The 20703-nt window shown below is 43.2% G+C and overlaps 1 protein-coding gene across 4 annotated transcripts in view; it reads right to left on the reverse strand.

Annotated features, from left to right (window-relative positions):
* The window catches only part of LRRC8B (leucine rich repeat containing 8 VRAC subunit B), a 56341-nt gene that overhangs the window by 18995 nt on the left and 16643 nt on the right, over positions 1 to 20703 (reverse strand). For 2 of the 4 annotated variants that reach the window (XM_077746028.1, XM_077746027.1), the window contains exons 4-5: positions 13473 to 13602; positions 6000 to 6109 (exon numbers count right to left, since the gene is read on the reverse strand). In XM_077746028.1, coding sequence (XP_077602154.1) covers positions 6063 to 6109; positions 13473 to 13602 — 177 coding nt within the window. In that variant the 3' untranslated portion in view covers positions 6000 to 6062. Of the gene's footprint in view, positions 1 to 5999; positions 6110 to 8897; positions 13603 to 20703 lie in introns of those variants that run through there. The other 2 variants (XM_077746025.1, XM_077746026.1) reach the window with 1 other exon arrangement.

Raw genomic sequence — 20703 nt, forward strand, 5'->3', positions numbered from 1 at the left:
GATTGCAACCCATAAAAAGGTTTTTAGGGCCAATACACCAGTGCGTTTATGTTTTGGCCAAGATGATTTCCAGGTTAGGAAGTCCACTGGTATTCTACAGAGAATCATAGTGGCATAGAGCCTGAAATTGGCTTTACAGTCACTAGCTCAATGTCTCTCATTTTATTGAGGAGGAAACCAATGTGGGCCCAGAGAGGGTTAGTAACATTCCAGAGTCTAACTTAACACATCTGAGAGAGCATTCTCTGAAGACCTGATGGACCAAAGTTCAAGGTAGTATTTGCAAATTTAGTTGAGTGGGTTTGTTTGTTTGTTTGTTTTTTTGCATAGCATCTAAGAGCACAGACTCTGAAATCAGATCTGCTGAAGCTGATTCCTTTGCTTATTAGCTCTGTGTGCTTTGGTAAGACATCTAACTTCCATGAGCTTTAGTTTCTCATCTATAGAATGGGCCTAAGATGTTCATGCTTTAATTTCAGCATACCTATTACACCTTCAGATAATGTACCCACAGTTCTACTTCCTCTTGCTGCTTCTTTGCCCACAGCCTTGAATGACTCCTCTGCATTTTAATGGTCTGTCCACAAAGGTACCCCCGTGTAGTTTCTGGCACATACACTTGCTGGGAGGCATTCCAGCTGACCCACTGGCCCCACGACACAGTTTGCCAATGCCTGGCTTTCTGCCTTTTACTCATTCTGCACCTGCACCGTGTTGGGCACTCTACTGGTCCAAAGGGCATACAAAAATTAACAAGATGTGGTTTTTGTCATCAGTTTAGTAAGGAGGAAATCTATAAATAACATTCACTATGGAGTTATTAAGAAGAAAAGCACCTAACTCCAACTTTGGAGAAGGAAGGTGGTCAGAGAAGGTGTTGGAGACAAAATGATATTTCATCTTAGTCTTGAAGAGTGAATGGAGGTTTGACCAATACACAGATGGAGGATAGGGAGGGATGATGGATAATAGTCCATATTTCTATGGAAGGAAGGAACTTCTGATTGAAAGAACGGCATGGACAAAGACATGGAAATTTATAAAGGCCTGGCAAAGAGGCCTGCCATGAAGTTCCATGTGGTGGGCTTGCAGGAATGCATGTGGGAAGGCCAGCACTGCCCAGAGGATTTGGATTCTGGCCAAAAGAAAACCACTGGGGTCAGGTCACATCGCTGCTTTGTTAAATCCCACAGGGCCCGAAAGGGCAAGAACATTAACATTTGTGCTGAGTCACATGTAAATGACAGTTTGCTGAAGTCTCTTTCTCACCATACTGAGGCTGGGGGCATCTTTCATCCGGTGTGAGAGTGAAAAGTCAACATGGTTACACTTCTGTTGCTGACATCACTCTGGCCATGTGACATTGGATTTCATTTTTTTGAGATTCTTCTATCTAGTTACAAGAGACAAGGGGCACCTAGGTGGCTCAGTTGGTTAAGCATCCGACTTCAGCTTAGGTCATGACCTCACAGTTCGTGGGTTCGAGCCCCACATTGGGCTCTGTGCTGACAGCTAGCTCAGAGCCTGGAGCCTGTTTCAGATTCTGTGTCTCCCTCTCTCTCTGAAAGCTCCCTTGCTCATGCTGTCTCTCTCTCTCTCTCTCTCAGAAATAAATAAAACATTAAAAAAAGAGAGAGAGAGAGAGAGAGAGAGACAAGAACTTCTCCTTTAAACCATGCTGCCTGGCTGTGGGAGGGCAGGTAACACTGTGACTGTGGTACATGGTTTCAAAGGAGACTCCCAACTGCCCCGTTCTCGGCAGCGCCCTGAATGGTGATGGATAAATCTTGTTCCCAATGGGCAACTCCGCATGCCATCCTTTGCACTGTGACTTGGGTACCTGATTGCCTCCAGGGAGATGTAGGTGCTGCCCAAGGGCCTGGCCTATTTTTTTTGGCCATCTCTTGGCTGTATGTACCTCCTCTTCATATTAGGCCAGAAAAAAGAGGGAGGAAATAAAGACCCCCAGAGTTCTCCTGATGGGAAAGATTCTCCTTTTTCTGGTCCGGTATACTTTTCTCATTTGGAAGAGAACATCCCCTTCACACGTCAGCCAGTTGGATGCTAAGATACTTATGGAAAATCTCAAAGCCGGGAGTTGAGATTCCCAGTAGATATGGATGCTGTCCACACCAGTTTTATAGTCTAGTCAGGAACACAGACAGTAAACAAGTAGTAATTACCAAAGTGATGGATACCTCAAAGTAGAGTGCCGGCTGCCATGAGAACGCACAACAGGGGAACCTGAATATGAACCTGGTCAGGGAGGCACTGTGCTGAGGAACTGACCATTTACCGCAAGAACTGGAAGCTGGAGAACAGGAGTTAACTAGGCAAAGGGAGAAAGGAGGTACCTTCTCGGCAAAGAGAAAGACTGAGGTGGGAAAGGGCACATTTTAAAAGATTTTCTTCCATATCTGGAGGAAAAGTCATTAGAGCTAACCAGTAGTGAGCACCCACGAGCGTCAGGGAAGATGCTAAGCATTTTATACTATCTCATGGAATCCTCCTAAAACCGTATTTCCATGAGAGTGGGGCCCTGTTTGTCTTGTTCCTATTGATGCCACTCTCTCCTCAATACCTAAGGCAGCAGCTGGTCAGAAGCAAACATTTAATATCTGTAGAATAGAGTTTAAATTTTATAGGAGAGGAAACGAAGGCTCAGAGAGATAAGGCTACGCAAGTGTTACTGGTAGAGATGGGACTCCTGCCCAGGGTGGAGCTGAGTGCCCTCCCAGCGGCCGGCTCATACTCTGGCTCTGTGTAGGACAATGATCTTGCTTTCTCTTCTTCTAGACACAAGAGAGCTCAAGTCTAGGGCTGGAACCGTCCTGAGCGGGGCACCGGGACACAGAGGAGTGCACAGCACACAGCTCCAGGACAGCCCACCGTGTGTCAGGCGGGCCTGATGGGCACACAGTCTACTATGGGAGCCGGCGCCCAGTTGGATCTGTACTCTAAGTGCAGGGAGAAGCTGCCATGTCTCGGTCCGCCTAAGGCTGGAGGGGTATCTCTCCGACCGGAAGCCTGTTTGCGGCTCGCACCCTTAGACCCAGAGCCCCAAGGAACCGAGACCTGAGAACTGAAAACTTGGAGGCATCCATCAGTCCGAGTCAAACTCTGGGCTCAATGTCAGTGGTGAGAGATCAGCCTCAGATTTCCAGCTCTGGTGTTAAAGCCCAAGAGGGTCAAGAACCTCACGGGTCACCTTTTTACCTGCGCAACCTCAGGACATTTCTCATTGCTGGGATCTGTAACCCGAGCATGATGAAGGCCCTCCTGGGACTGTCCCATCTGCCCTGACCTAGATAGCTCCTCTCCGCCATACACCCAGCCCTCCTGACGGGGAGGCATAGCAGAACAGCCCTTGGAAAGAATCCCATCCTCCTTCCCTTGCTATTATGCTTTAGGTTCTTTGGTGAGTACAAGTCATAAAAATGAGTCATTTAAAAGCTCAAAAATAAATGTATGATGTGCTCAAACTCTAAGGAAGATTACTTACCATTAGCCCACTCACTGAGCATCTTATGCAGATGAGAATATTGGAATTGCGGGCTCCCCAGGGAACACCGAAGTTCACCCTCTCATTAGGCTCAGTTAGGCCAGGGCCCTGAGCATGCTGACATATGCAGATCATGCTGGAAATGACCTCATGAGGGTAGATGCTGAATTCCAGAAGTCACAAGGACACCAGACTCTCTCCCCCGATGAGCCGGCCTCCGGCAACCTGAGCGGTGCCAAATGCCCTGAGTCGCGGCTCGCCCTGAGAGAGATGCGGGTTAATTTCCTGCAGGCCTTCTAGTCATGGGTTTAGCCAGGGCCTTCACTGCTTATCCAAGGCAGCACCCATGCCATCGGGCTCGTTTCCAGCCTTGCAAGTAAAAAAATTCTCTGTGGGCACTCTCTTCTAAGCTGGAGGAATCAGACTCAACTACCAGAAGAAAAAGGGAAGAGGGCCAATTTCTTTCATCAAGAAGAATAGGAAAACAACTAATGCGATTGCACGAAGTTACGTGGTAAGTCATCTTCCCTTCCTCGGCAGAGCTCAGTGGTGGGTGCGGCACAGGCAACACTGAAGTCCCACTGTGTGTATGGCAACAGCTGGTCTGGGCGACTCATGGTGGGCCTGACATGCCACTCGCCTTAAAAGGCAGGCGTCTTGAAGACGCAAATGCCAAGCGAGGGCAAATGCCAAGGAAATCAGTGCTTCAAGGAGCGGGTTCTTTGCTTACGTTAAGGCTTTTTCCTATGCTTAGCAGCGCATTCAGCCAAAAGGCAAAGCCAGGGAGGGACACACCATCAGCGTGGGGTGAGGAACGCAGCTTTGTATCTGGAGCATGGCACGAATTCAGTAAGGACAGCAGAACCCGCTCCTCCGAATGCCTAAATCAGCAGAACGAATTTAGAACGAATTTAGCCCTAACTGTGATTGGTTGTCGTTTTGCAAGTCTAAGATGTCTGCCAGCATTTCCCTATAATAAATCAGGACTCTCAGGGAGTTAAACTGCAATTCTGTAGTAAAACCCAAGCTGACTGCGAGCCTCATCTGTACCTCGAAATGAAAACCAAAATGTTTTCTTTTAATTTTACTTTTTTTTTTTTTTAAACAAGATGAGGATCTTTATCCAATGTCTCCCACAGGATCCAAAATTCAGAACGACGCTCTGCACTGAAGGGAGCAAGTGTGCTCATAGTTTAGGTTAGGACACTGAAATAAAAACTGCACTTTCAAGAAACCCCACAATGTTTAAAAATACATTAGCCCTTTGGATGAAGTTTTGTATTTACATTAAAGGGTGTTTAAAACTGTGTTTATGTGGGTGCACCTGGGTGGCTCAGTTGGTTAAGCATCCGACTTCAGCCCAGGTCATGATCTCATGGTTCATGGGTCCGAGGCCCTCATTGGGCTCTGTGCTGACAGCTAGCTCAGAGCCTGGAGGCTGTTTCAGATTCTGTGTCTCCTTCTCTCTCTGACCCTCCCTTGCTCATGCTCTCTCTCAGAAATTAAAGAAAAAAAAATTGTGTTTATGCTTATGCATGTGTCTGTGTGCATATTATCCTTCCCGCAGGATATTTAGAGTCTGCACATCATAAAGGGCGAAACTGTATGAGATGCCGAACGCCTCGGCTGTACTTGCAACCCCATCACTTACCTGCCGTAGGACCACGACAGTGTGCACGATACAGATGGTGGAGATTTAGTGCCACCGAGTTCCCAGTTCAAAACCTGGCTCTGCCACAAACCATACAACTTCATATATAACGTAGTAAGTCATTTAACTTGCCTGGACCAATTTCTTTTTCTCTACATGGAGATAATGCCTGCCTTAACATGTTTTAAGCATGAATGTTTACAAAGACTATGGCAGATGCTCAATAGTGGTAACTATTGAGGATGCCTCTTTGAGAGCCTGGTTTTCTTATAGTGAAATGGGGACAGGAGCCTTAAGTGCTTTGCATCTACTAATGCACTGTGCACAGGAGGGGTTGTTCTCGAGTTGTAAGACGCAGCTAAAATGAACGCGCTCATTAGGGAAGGCACGGGACTGGGGTTAGGGAAGGGGCCTGGGTGCTAATCTTGGCTCTTCCACTCTTCGCTTAAATATAGGTCAGCCATGCTTCTGAGAGCCAGTGCAGGAAAGTGCAAACAGGACTCACCAGGAGGACAGGCAGATAGTGCCAGCTCCCTCTGACGGTGGGTCTGTGGTCTCCAATAAGCAAGTTAGTCTTTCCTCTACAGAAAAGTCTACATGGTTCCTTCCAACTGGAAAGTTCTAAAACTCTAGGATTGCATTTGGAAATGAGGGAGCAAATAAAAGGGACAGGAAGTGACTCACTGGATCAGGACAAACTAGGACAGATATGGAGCAGGAGATGGTACTGGGCTTAAAGCAATGGGAAGAGACCAGTGAGCTCTGAAAACCGGGGTGCTATCTGTGAGTCTTCAAGCTCCAAGGTGAGGGAGAGAGGAGGGAGAGCTGAGGTTAAGTGTTCTTTACCTCCACCTCTGTAGAACAGGCTTTGCAGACCTGTGGGTTGAGTATGATTCCTCTTCTGAACAGTCATGAGGCCTTGGCAAATGTTACACTTTTCAAGTTCGTGTTCTCATCTGTAAAATAGGAATAGCACACCAAAAGGTTGTCGGCTGGATGGAGCTGGCACACATAAGCAAGCTGCTGTATTCCGTTATGCGTTATGCTACTCGCCCTTCTGTGATGGACACCAAGCTGAAGGAGCAGGGACCGCATGATTAGATTTGGATCTTTTCTCAATTTGAAATCATGAATGAGGCTCCTGATGTATCATTCTGCCCACGTATCACAACCCCAGTACATTTTCCTCAAGCCTCTTAAGGCAGCTGAATCAATTCTCCTCCCCTCGGCTGCTTCTTCAGGCTTTCCCTTTTCACAGAGCAATTGCCAGAGACTGGCTCTATTATGACAAGGGTGACAGACCTGTTCTCTTCCCTCCATAATGACCTAAGTGGTTTCTCTGGGAAGCACTATTGAGATACTAAGACAAGGATGGGAATCCAAATCCGGTTCAGGCAAAGACTAGAAGGCAACTTCCCTCACAGGGGTGGCATCTGGTCTTCCTGGGAGTTAAATATTTGCCTGGGGTACTCATCTACATGGGACACCAAATGTCACTGAAATAATTGGACTTGGGGGACCAGTCAACTCAGGTTTCCATTGGTAATTCTTTAGGTTAACCAGCCCAAGGAATGCAAATGGGTCCTACTCCCATTGAGTATATTGAAGAAGTCTCTTATTTGAAATCTGAAACTGTGACAAGAAACCCCCTTTTAGGAAGGGAGCATCTTGATAAGTGAAAGATTTATTTTGGTGAGGACAAGCTAAAACATCATCCTTAGTATGACTTAGTACTCTCAAAGATGGGATTTAAAATGGTTGAGGATATGTAACTTGGGAGTATGTAATTAGGAAAACGCTAAATAGTACAAGCAGAGAGGGGTGGGGAGGGAGAGGCCAGGGGCCGGGAGAGTAGCGTACTTCCTTACTTCCACGGGGTGAACCCCAGAGGCTGGCTGGTCTGCTCCTGAGGCCTGGGAGAAGAGACTCAGAGAAGAAATGCTATGGGCAGAATTCTATTTGCCCAATAGCTCCTGCCCCCAGCTGTCTCCAGCTCATTCTTGGAGTTTTGAGAGAAAGGAATAATCAGACAGCTGACACAAAAGTTCATAATTTTTACTAATAGGAGACCAAGTCCCCTAACTTTACCAAATGCATATTAAATATTCAAAGCACATTTTTAAAAGGGGTGCCAAATTCTTACCTGCCCAGGGCACCCGCATGTCTGGTCCTGGTGCCCGGTGCTACAGGAGGCTTCCTGAGTGCATCTCATTTGAGATGGAGTCACTGAGACTCACTGGGGGCCATGGAGTTCTCCAGATCTTACCTTGGGGGCTGCATTTGATCAAGGCAAGGTAAGGAGAAATGGAATAACAGGGGAGGAAGTAGAAGCTGGTCAACTTCTGTTTGAAGTTGTTTGATTTATTCTCATCTCAGCGGCAGAGGGAGGCAGAGAGTAAAAAATGGTGTGGGTCAAGCCTTACACGAACAAACAACAGGCGTGTGTGTAAAAAGGCATACAGCATTTAAGGTATTTATTAGGAGAAAGAAATTGAAAAGCTTCTGAGTAGCATACAGGCAGTTCCCTGGAATCACTGGTATTTAGGAGGGAAGACTAAGAATTTGAGTCTAGAGGATGAGGAGACCACACGGGATGAAGAGAGATTTGTTATTTATAAAAGACTATGCATTCTTTTAAATGACTTTTTTTCTGATTCTTCTTTGACTTACAGATCTGTTTTCTTCTGTAAATACGGGGTTTGAGTTCAAAGTGTGACGCTGTGCCTTTGGATAAACCGCTTTTCTGCAGACCTCAGAGAGGAGAGGGACAGAGGCTGCAGCTGGGAGCCACATTGCAGAGAATCCAGAGAAGGGGAGCGGGCCCACAAAGGCACAGCCTCTGTCCTGCCATCAGGCCCTCACCGCATTCTGGAAAAGCCACGTTGTAGTGTGGAGGGGAAGGCCCGAGAATGTGAAGCCACACTTCAGCATGCCTGGGGACCCTGGTCAGTGCCCAGCAGGATGTCAGCACAGGACCCCGGCGTCCCGAGGCTCCCGGCAGACCTGGATACCTTGACATCAGACACTGGCTTCCTCTCCTCCCTGCATCTCCCATTCTTCAAGCACTTGCAGGTGGGTGAACGCTTCCCTCGAAGTACTTCATTTCCAGGGGAAAATGTGGCCATCGGGTTTCAGCAGAGTCATTCTCCTTCATAACCTGGTTCAGTATATATCGAGTTCTGTCCTCTAGCAGAGCAAGGCCTTTTATCAGCTTTCTAATGTGTTCCTGAAAGTGTGTGTGGGGTGGGGGTGGGGGCGCAGGTAGGAGCCTGAGAGAGACAGAGAGGAAAGTCTTCTATCCAAAAGGTCAAACCATCATGTGCTTATTTTACCCAAGAATTTCATTTTTCCCCTTTTACTAACCCTCAAAAATTTCATCTTGCAGTTCTCTACTTTTTATTTATCTGGTCCAGTGTTCAGTGTTAGGGCTAAACTAATAGTACCTGGAGAAACGAGAGAGGAGAGGGGGAGACCTCAATTGCTTCGTGGGCATGGGTCCCGAAGGATGAGCGCCATTGAAAAGATGGACCTACTTAGGATGGTGACAGATCTCGCCCCTCCCCACCCCCTGCTCCCATGTATTATATTTTAGGATCAGTCCAGTTCTTTTCAGGGCTTGTTATTTTGTGAGTGTTGCAGCCTATTTTGAGAACTCCTACCCTTGTTTGGACATTCACATGTAAATCTCAAATCCATCTTCTGATGAACAATGTAACCCCACAGGGACAAATTAGTACAGTCAACTTCTTCCACCATGTAATCTGTTTTTATTTGCCATTTGTTATAAAAACGGAATCTTCATTTTACACAAAAACTACTTTAAAACAGGAGAGTTGACCAAAACCCAAAAATCAGGCAAAGGGATTCACCACCAAAGTGCAGATTTACATGGTAAACCTGAGGGCCCCAAACATTCAACTCACAAAAAGATCTTCCACTTTCTAATAATTCATTACCAGAAGCAACACCCGAGCACGTACATGTTTCACAAAATATGTGACAAAGATAAAATAACAAACAGAGGCTTTCGCCACGAAGCTAACCAGAGCAAACATCTCTACCCGAGGTTAGCCCATTATTTCACTCAGAGTGAAGCATTTGAAGAGCTTTAAAAATATTTTAAACATAAATATTTAGGTTTATACACAACACACATATGCACAAACATATCCACTCTAATTCTATGCCCCTTTGTATTTTTTTAAATTGCACCATCTCTGTTAGAGATAATATATAACATGCAGGAGGCGTTCATAATTGTTTTTCTCAGCAGTGGGGTATGATACAAGTCAAATGCAAAACTTAAATATGAATGAAGTTCAACTGGAAGCCATCTCAACTCAGTACGTTAGCTCATATATTCTGCGTTAATGCTTTAGTGTTGATGAAATTGTTCATATTAAAAAAAAAAAAAGTTGAAGAGAATGTAGTCCATTACCAAAGGTACTGAGCAGATAGTTCCCAGAGGATGTAGAAGTGATGGACCAGGAACAGAAGAAGCCAATTAAATGGGACCGCAGGTTTCCGCTGCTTTCACATTCGACTGAACGTAAGAAATAATCATATCCAGGGCGTTTTCCAATAGTCATTAGTTTATACCATTTCATGTATATAATGTCTTCATAATTCAAGTGAGGATACAGAATAGCTCCTCTCTCTTCCACTGGCCTCCCTCTTGTTTCCAGAAAGAAAGAAACACAGATTTTGATGCGATATACAGTTCCGGGAAACCAAGTGGACTTATAGTTATAGTCTCATGTTTTTGGTAGGGATGAGATATCATCGACTGAATCAGCTCTAAATACTGCAGGGACAGGTAAAGTGGGGCTTCTCAATTAGGCATCACTATAGGCCTTGGCTTCCCCCCAAATACATACATGCTCAAGTATGACTGCAAGTTCTCTAGCACAAATACATTCTGTTATATACAAGTGCTGACCAAGTGTAAGGAGGTGAATCAGTGGAGAAGGAAAGCAACGTACCTATGCAGTTAGGATGATACAAAGAGAAAATGTAAAGGTGGAAGGAGGATTTTATTGGAAACACAAGGAAATAAAGCTATAAATCCACAGAACAGCTGTTTGACTATTTTAATGGTTTCTGAACCCATCATTATGCAATATTTTAAACATACAAAATTTCCATCATGAAACACATGACCAATAGAAACAAATATCGTCACTCTCCAACAATAAACTTATGCAGATAACTCATCGCAGCTCACCACAGCACAGTGGTAAGCGGACCACACAAACTGGAGCTACACCACAGTGCCGAGCGCCAATGGATCTCCACTTACCCTGTTTAACACAAACACTTGTTAAGGGACGGTGAAATACGGTGTCATCCAGGGAGAAAACTGAAGACTGATGAATGAAAACACAGTATCTATGTGCCACACACATGTATCTGAATGTAGGTTAGGGAAGGAACGCTAAGTGCTCAAAACTGCCTACGGTGTGTGTGTGCAACCTTAGCTGTGTGCGTCTGCAAATAAAAGGAACCTATGCCATTGCTAGCATAAGCCATGGGCTTTGTTCTGAGTAACATCCACATTGATTTCTTGGAAAATGCGCTATGCATTCTTGGAAGTCAAATGCCAACTAAAGTCTCGTAATGGAGCAAACTGCATTTTCCTCACTGAAAATCCTCTGAAATGAATTTGAACACTTGCAAAATGAAGATCTGCTCCAACAAGGCAGTAAAGATGACATCAAACACGATGTCCACATCTGTCCAGTGGTGGCCTCACAGTTCATTGCACCAGCGCTGGGTTATTTCCAAAGTCGCCTCAACTCTGGGGTAGAAGATTAAACAGCAATCTAAAAACTATGGCATCAAACACCAAAGTCTGTGCCAGTAATGATACCCCAGCATTTGGAAAGCAGCTTACAATATTCGTTATTGACCCTGATAGTGATGTGCTTCCTGAAATTGAGAGAAGCGATGAGGAAGATTTAGTCAATGACTTTTGCAGAAGAAGTTCTAGTTTGTGAGAATGATCGTCAATCTGAAATTTGTTTGGAAAACTCTTCTTTATGGAGTAGGGTTGGATTTTTCATAGACCTCATGGCTAATTATATGGCCAAAACCATTTAGATACGTCTCCATGTATCATATTTGTAGCCAAAACTCAAGATAAATCCTGTCCAACTTTGGAATCAGTACATGTGACAATTTTAGTGTGAAACATTGAAATGGCCTTTAACTTACACTTAAAAAAATGAAAATAACAAAAAACCCTAGATATAGTCAGAATCTGTTTTTTAAAGTCCTAGATGAACGTTTTGTCAGTGAGGCCTGGGTCCCTGAGAACTTGAGTGTTCTGACTAAAGGCAAGTTTTGGTAGGAATTAACATTTTTACACTGCTCTGTCTCATTTAGAATAAAAATAATCTTTTAGGCAGCTTTTGGTGTTAACAGTTTTATGTAATATTATTCAAATTACATTTGATGCAAACAATTCCTTTTTCTGAGCTGCAGTTCAGGGGTGTGTGATGGGAGATGCGGGGCTATGCATTTTGCTAAAATTTCAAGACTCATTTTCATCTTCCTGGACCAGGCAAGGGAGGACACACATACCACACATCACAGTTCCATGTGTACAGTACTCCTTATCCATAGTGTTTTCCAGTTTCGTCTGGGGGCAGTTAACAGGTTACTTCATTGTTAACATCCCAAATGAGACAGGCATCATCATGCCTTGACCCGTTGGAGCAAAACAGAGTAAAAAGTGTACATTTCCCAAAACTGAGTCCGTTGGTTTTATTCATTTTACAATATGCATGATAATAAAAAGCTAAACACAGAGCTCTTTATAAAAAAGAGCAAAATGTATTCCAGGAAAGTTAGACAAAGGCATGAGATGAATTTCGGTTAAATGGATCTACTTCTTTGTGAGCTTTGAGAATTCTTCCTAAATACTGAACAGAGGCCAAGTGTTTTACATTATAATCATATCTTGAGATCATGCAGCTGGAGAAGAAAAGTATTCTGCATTAAGTCTTAATTTCTCCAAGTGTTTTGAAGTCAGTTTTAAGAATTCAAATCTGTACCTCTCCCCTCCGTCACAGTTTTTGAAGTAAGTAAGAATTGTACCCGTACAATAGCAAAGCAACCGGGGAAGAGAGAGGTAGATGATGGGCCATCCTCTTATAAGGAAACCCCCCAAATATTTTAGGGCATGAAACACAAGGCTTTTGTTATCCAAAAGTAATGAGTTGCAGAGTACAAAAACATTCTGTAGCAGAATGCACACAATAGGAGACTCGTAAGTAGCCCAAACCAAGGACATTAATAGTAAATTCTTAAAGAAATGTGTGTGTTCTCTGTAGCTTACAAAAATTATTCTCACAGATTTTGAATCCAAGATTATACAATAGAAAATATGTATATGCTTTACATTTAATATAAAAAATTAGTAGCAAATAAAAAAGGCTTTGATGATATACCAGAAGACATTTTAGAGAATACACAAATTTTCCAGAGGCCCTGAGGATGACATGCGCTAAGCACCCTGTCCTTTTCTGTGCAAGGGCCAAAGGCAAGCACTTTCTCAGGGTTCACCATGGTTTTTTTTTTGGTTTTTTTTTTTTTTTAGGGTTCACCGTTGTTAAGAGGAAACAAGATGAAGGAAGACTCAAGTCAGCTGGGACAGGAAATAAAAATCAAGCCATGAAGGAATTCTGCCAAGCACAATGCACACCCTGCCTAAAAATATTGAAGAATAAATCAAGGACCGTGTTGAGTATACATGAAAGACATTTATATTGATGAATTTATGGTCTAGGTGATAGATACCAAAACAGGAAGTCAGTTAAAACAAGTGTGCAAATAAGTAAGTAACGGGGACTGGGGGAGGGAGAGGAAAGAATATCTAAGCTTTAAGGTAAAGACTTCAAGGTAGAGATTCATTCAGTAATTCCAGGTCCCCCATGCCACCCTCCATGTGAACATCTCACACCTTAATAAGTTAAAAGTCAATTATTCACAAAGCTTTTAGTTCAGTGTTAACACTTTTTACCTGTTTCACATAGGGCTAGACACTGAGTTGCTTTAAAGACATTTGGTTATAGTTAGTCATAATTATTACCCATTTTCCTCTTTATAACTTGGGAAATTTTAGCTCTGGTTTAAAGCCCGGGGGCAAACATTTAAAAATTATTTCCCCTTTCAGTCAACATTTATCTAAGCACGTCTGCAAGCGTTCTGTTACAGGGAGAGGAAGAGTGTTGAGCAAATTCTCCTCGACAATCAGACAGCTCCGTTTTAGGGACTGACAGCCTTCTAGTTCAGGAGGAAGTGTTTCCAGGTAATTACCAATGAGCTCCAGATGAGTAAGGTTCGACAGCTCACCCACATGAGGGGACAAACTCATCAGGCTATTTTTCCCCAAAAGTAAACATTGCAGCTTTTTGCACTGAAACAGCCCATCTGGTAGCATCTCAATCTGGAAACAAAAAAAAAGAAGCCAGTAAACCTGGTTTTCCATGGCCTGTGATAATACATTTACTTATTTATACCCCTTTTCCCAAAAACACTTCCATTTATAGGGATACTCAGAACAATGACGATACATTCGAAGTAGATGGAAAAGATCAAAGAACATTCTGACATGAAGTCAGCACTGAGACCACCATGAACTTACAAACCCTTGCTGCACATATGGGTGGGCAAGAGATTTGATTCTAAGCATTCTAACAAGCAGTCTCAAAACCTAATCAGTCACATACTCATTGTCTGCAATAGTATTTCAGAAATAGCAATAGTATTTCAGGAAAATCGTAATTATTCTTGAGGCTGAGTTACTGTGTAATGTACCAAGCAACAACCTCAAAAACATCACAAGTACAGGCACAAGGCTATTTCTTGGGGTTTTGGACTACAGACTGAAAACTATTCTGTTAAAAGAAAAAAAGTCAACAGAAGCAGAGACAAGAAGATACCTCATGTATCATTTCATGCACATTTCCTTCCCCTCTATATACACACTCCTCAATATTTACCCTTCTTCCTGCCCTCTGGCAGTTTCAATTAAATCATGCAACACAGGGAAATAATTTAAAATATAACAAACGGCGTGAAATTAGGTCAACTCCTATAGCTGATCAGAGGAGCTGCTCCCCCTTGTGGTGGGTAGGTTGCATGTGAATTTCTAAGGTAGCCCCAGTGCGAAACTGGAAGAGAATGTATCGGAAAAGACATCCAGAGAAGAGCTGAGAGCAAGCATTCTCAACTCCTGGCCTGCCACTGAGAGGTGAGTTTGAACCAGGCAGCACTGGACAGTGCACACCCCAAACTACAACACTCCACATGTTTATGTATCTGTGGATGGGGCATCTTTGTGACTATGAAATAATGCAGGCTCCTTGGTTCAGGAAGTGGCTTGGTTAGACACAGGGATGAAAGGGGCACTCAGGAGCTCAGCCTGCTCTTGTGATGGGCCAACACAGCCCCCCTGAGCCAGCCCTTTGCTGGAATCTCCAGGGCCATCCAGAACTACCTCCTCTAAAGGATAAACACTCTCTACATAAACTAAAAAATGGTCAAACTGCATTCCAAACTGTTCATTGTATTGGAAATTCCCTTCTCTTCTATTACCCACACATACACTCAGTACTGGATATCCTAGAAAATAAACCGAATGATCACCATTGCTGAGAATGGCATTTAATATAACTCATCATTGTACATCAAAATACTAGGTATAAGCAAAGAAAAGATATCTACCCTTTGGTTTCATTCCCTTCTCAAGAATGCAGATGCAAAGCCCCACATATGAAGATTTCAGTGTAGAGATGTAGCAGAGGGATAACTGACAGGGGAAATGTAGCCCTTTCTAATGCAACCTCTTCTGATCATATACCTGCAGCTCAGCAGTAGGGTCAGTGATGAACGAGTGGAGGAAATAATCCATCCTCTGCAATGTGCTCAGTGTTGAGAGTGTCCATTGGTGTCTAAACAATGACTTAGGCAAACCAGCTGAAAAGAGGGTAGGCTTGGCTCATGTGTAGTCAGTAAATGCATGCAGAGATCCTCGTTTTGTGCCAGGCTCTCAGCTAGGTGTTGGGGATAAAGTGCTGAGAGGATGGGTCTTTAAGGACCTTGGTCTAGTGCAGGGTTCCTCCACCTTGGCACTGTTGACAATTTGGGTGGGATAATTCCTTTTGTGGGGGTGCCTTGTGTATTATACAGTGTTTAACAGCATCCCTGGCCTCTGCCTACTACTAGATGCTAGGGCTACGCCCCTCCTCGGCCATGATAATCAAAAATGTCTCCAGACAAATGTCTCTTGTGGGGCAAAAGTGCCCCCATTTGAGAGGCACTCGACTACTGGATGAGAAATACTAGACAATTTTGTGAATAAGTAGTCTGCAGGGCGGGCTGGGAAGGAGTGCCCTGCTCAGGGCTGAATCAGGGACTCCTCTGTCCTCCTTCTTGAGTCAGCTTCCAGATCCCCAGCTAATACCTTGCTTTGGTGGATTCCTTTCCATTGGGTAAATACCCTGAAGCCACTGCCATCACTCTCCTGCCTGGCTATCAGCACTACCATGTTCTCACCAGTCTTCTTTCACATCTCTGAATTTGTGGGGCACCTGGGTGGCTCAGCTGGTTAAGGGCCGGACCCTTGATACTGGCTCAGGTCATGATCTTGCCATCATGATCTCACGGTTGTGAGATTGAGCCTTGGGTCGGGCTCTGTGTTGAGCATGGAGACTGCTTAGGATTCGTTCTCTGTCCCTCCCCCGCTCATCCTCTCTCTCAAAAGAAAGAAACATTCAAATCTCCAAATTTGTGATTTTAGTGACTTCTCAGCTTTCTATGATAGGAGGGGGATTTCGCAATGCGATGAGCCACAAGACCCTTAGTTACCTGCCTGACTTCAATTATGTTAAAGGAGGGAGCTATGTTAGAGATTCAAGACTTTCCTTCAATTCAGCAACTTGATCCTGAAAAAATTCTACTTACACCTTTAAAAAGTTTGCCTTGAAATTTACAAAAGCATCAAAAACATTTTTCCTGGGCCAATTCATTTTATAAAAAATTTTCGATAGCCTTTATTTATACCGAATTCATGTAACATGCACTTTCTCAGACAATATAATACACAAGCCAAAAAGGAAAAAAATTACCCTAATGGACTACTGATTTCTTTTAAAAAACCAAAAGAAATATTTGCAGGATATCAGGAGATGATAAGCTTCATAAACATAACGTTTTTATAGAATAAACTATTATACATATAATAAGCTATAAAATTAACTGGAAAAAAAAGAGAGAAATGAATGGCCACATCCTACAATTCTCCAGAAACAAAGTACTTTCAACAAAATGTAGAGCGCCCAGAATATCCAAGGAAGGATGGCCCTCTTCCTGCATTTATTGTGGACATGGACAATTAGTACTCCCTTGTTTCCAGGGCTGAGACCTTATTTCAGAATCCGTCTCGATGTCAGATTCCCCCTTTTTTTCTGGCCATTGGCACATCATCTCAGAACATGCTAACCAAACCACAAAATCCAATCGGTTCAGGAAACGAAAATGAAACATTTCCATTTCTAAAGAGCGATGTCAAAAACAAGCACTACCACATAAATTATCTTCTGAAGGAATTTCTAAGACCAGCCAGAAGTCTTTGCATTAATAAAAGAAATGTATTAAATGCACGAATGTAGAAGTTGGAAGAGCTAGGTGCAAACTGGAGTGGTTTTTCAGATTTGAGTGCAGCTATGAGGTCCTCCTTTTCTGTGCTTCTCCATCACATTCAATACCATTATAATGCAACCGCACTTTGGCACTAGGTTAGAGAGAGACCCTGCCTCCTCTTCTCCCACCTCCGGCGCCCACACAGCATTGCTTCCCATGTAACACATTTGGCTTGATGCATCTGTGATCCAGCAGAGAGAGTGCCAGAGTGGGAGTCGGAACACCTGGGTTCCACCCCAGATCCATCACTAACTAGGAAGCTTCAGATTTGAGGCAAATCACTCCGAGCATCAGGTTCAGTTTCAGTAAAATGAGGGCAATAGATAGAGCAGAAGTTGGAGAAGTTTCTACATGAGCAGGATAGTAAATACTTCAGGCTTTGTGGGTTAAAAGGCAAAACTGAAAATCTTATGTAGATACTTCTAGAGAGAAAATTTTTCATACATTTTTCAATGATGAAATTCAAAATATAATAACAATGGAGTATAATTTTTTTTGTAATATAGGTCCCTGAATGAGAAAAATGAAATTTATTCATGGACACTGAGATATGAATTTCATATAATTTTCATGTGAGACAAAATATTATTTAAAAAAATTTCCCCCAACCATTGAAAAATTTTAAAAATGATTCTTAGGTCAGGGTTATATAAAAATTTAAAAAGCGGGGCACCTGGGTGGCACAGTTGGTTAAGCGTCTGACTTTTTTTGTAATGTTTATTGACTTTTGAAGGAGAGACAGAACGTGAGTGGAGGAGGGGCAAAGACGGAGGGAGGCACAGAATCCAAAACAGGGTCTCCAGGCTCTGAACTGACAGCACAGAGCCCAGTGCGGGGCTCGAACCCACAAACCTTGAGATCATGACCTGAGCCAAAGTCAGATGCTTAACCAGCTGAGCTACCCAGGAATCCTTTGTTCAACTCCTGATCTCAGCTCAGGTTATGATCTCCCACTTCATGAGTTTGAGCCCTGTGTCAGGCTCTGTACTGATAGCGTGGAGCCTGCTTAGGATTCTGTCTCCTTTTCTCTCTGCCCTTCCCCTGCTTCTGCTGTCTTTCTTTCTCAAAATAAATAAATAAACTTAAAAAAAATTAGAAAGCATTCTTAGCTCAAGCTGTGGGTGGGTTTTGGTCCCAGGCTGCAATTTGCTGACTTCATGGCCCATGGTGTTCCTTTAAGATATAAATCTTTATTTCTTATGTTCAATTTATATCCCTACTTCTAAATTACAACTGATTAAGCCTTTTCATTGGGTTTTATTTCTTGATTATGCTCTCCCAACCCTTCTAAATGCTACAATTAGATTCTCCTTTGAAGGAACCAGTTCAAGTCTGACCCCAGCTACTGTCCAATGAACTCAAACTTGAACTTGACTGANATAAATAAAACATTTAAAAAAATAAACAAAAAGCATTGAAACATTAAAATGTTTGATAAAAGAACATCTTGCTCAAATATGTTTGGTAAATATTGCATATCATATGTCCCTTTTGGAGAAGCACAATGCATATTCAAATACTAAAGGCTCTGAGGAGTTCTGCATCAAAAAATATGACAAAAAGAAATGTTTAGTGTTCTGTGTGGTAACACTGATTACTATCTTGTGGAAGAAATTCCAGAGTGCCTTCTCTGGGGATGTCTGTCATTTGGGGGGTGCCCAGTATCTTCAATGTCTGGAGAATTCCCTACCTTATCTTGGTGGGAAGCAGAGTCCGCTTCCCACTGTGGGGACTGACAACACCATATTCTAGTTTTCCCAGCCCCCTTACAGCTTGGGTGTGGGGTGGGCATTCATAAGCTCTGCCAATCAGATACTCAGAGTGGAACTTTAACTTGGGGTTACTGTCACAAAGCAGCAGAAACTATGAAGAACCTATTTTGTGGGAGGGCAAGGGCTGCATTAGCAGTAGCATCTAATTTTCAGGGGACAGCACTCTGCCCAGTGCTGGTATGGTCAGCAGAAGGGTATCCTCACCATTTTGCTTTTGTGCAATATTTTTGGCCTTTGTCTATCTGACTAACTCCATGACTGATGGTTTTCCAAGCTCAATTCTACAGCCTTTTCAGTGGTAATATGTCATTTTAATAAGTGTCTTTTNAACCAGCTGAGCTGGTTAATTTTAATTAACATTTTAATAAATGTCTTTTCTTTTTTTTTTTTTTAAATATTTTTTTATTTATTTCTAGGAGAGAGAGAGACAGTGTGAGCAGGGGAGGGGCNGAGGGTCCGAGAGAGAGGGAGACACAGACTCCGAAACAGGCTCCAGGCTCTGAGCTGGCAGTCAGCACAGAGCCCGACGCAGGGCTCGAACCCACAATCCGTGAGATCATGACCTAAGCGAAAGTCGGACGCTTAACCGACTAAGCCACCCAGGCGCCCCAATAAATGTCTTTTCTACTTAACCAAAGAGTATTTGTTGCCTCTATCCATGAACCTGGTATACTGCCCAACTTTTTAGAAGAGTATTGTATTTTAAAACCTCTTCCTTCAAGAATCTTTACCAACTTCTAGTCTGGATGGACAGATCAACTCACATTTCTGAGAATATGCATACCTAAAAATTTATGCATCAAATTTGATATTTTATTTTCTAATTTTAATAAATGTTTTGGTCTACCTCATAGAATCTTAAGAATTTCAAAGTTAGAAAGAAACTTGAAACTGAAACATGAATCCCTGTTTCCCTTTAACAATATCCCTAACAAGTAGTTGAAAACCCACATCTGGACAGTTTTATTAATAAGAAAATCATGGTGCCTGGGTTGCTCAGTTGGTTAAGCATCTGACTCTTGGTTTCAGGTCAGGTCATGACCTCATGGTTCATGAGATTGAGCCCCTCACTGGGCTCTGCGCTGACAGTGCAGAGCCTGCTTGGGATTCTCTTTCTCTCTCTGCCTCTNCTTATTATATGTAGGCATGCCTGTTGCAATCCTCTGCAGATGACCTCTGTCCTTTTACATTTCCCCAACCCCCCATGTTCTCAGGAACACTCCTCTCAAGAGATACTATAAAAAAGAACATCTTGGGGTGCCTGGCTGACTCAGTCAGTAAAGCATGCACTCTTGATCTTGGGGTTGAAGTTCGAGCCCTACACTGGGTATAGAGATTACTTAAAAACAAAGTCTTGGGGTGCCTGGGTGGCTCAGATGGTTAAGCAGCTGACTCCTGACTTCGGCTCAGGTCACGATCTCATGGTTCACAGGTTCGAGCCCCACGTTAGGCTGTTCCCTGGCAGGGTGGAGGCTACTTTGGATTCTTTCTCTCCGCCCCCCCCCTCCGCCTTACCCTGCTTGTGCTCCCTCCTCCCTCTTAAAATAAATAAACAGGGGCGCCTGGGTGGCTTAGTCGGTTAAGCTTCCGACTTTCGCTTNGCCTCTCTCAAAATAGATTTTAAAAAAAGAAGAAGAAAAAAATCATTTCCCCCTTCTCAAAGGTTCAATATTTGGACAACTTTTTGGGAAATATGAGAAATCTTCCCCTGCTTGTCCTGGTTCAAACACTCATGATTACTTACAAGAAGATTTCTTTTCTATTTAAGTGTTCCACATATTTAAAGACCAATATCATGGATGATTCTTTCCCTCCCCTCCCCAATGCTTCCCGTTATTAAGCTGTTCCATCAGAGAACTTTTCATCTCTCTGGCTGCTGTCTTCTGAGTGAGTTCCACTTTCTCCATAGCCTGATTAAACAAGTCTCTTCACAGTTCTGAGGGGAGTGTTCCTCACCCATTCAAAGGTGTCATGGTTATGGCTCTAGGATGCTTAGCAACTGCTGGTTATCAGACATTAAAAAAATTTTTTTAATGTTTATATTTGAGAGAGAGAGACAGAGAGAGAGAGAC

The sequence above is a fragment of the Crocuta crocuta genome, unplaced genomic scaffold, assembly GCF_008692635.1.
Source record: "Crocuta crocuta isolate KB4526 unplaced genomic scaffold, BGI_CrCroc_1.0 scaffold48, whole genome shotgun sequence".
In the NCBI taxonomy this organism is placed as follows: domain Eukaryota; kingdom Metazoa; phylum Chordata; class Mammalia; order Carnivora; family Hyaenidae; genus Crocuta; species Crocuta crocuta.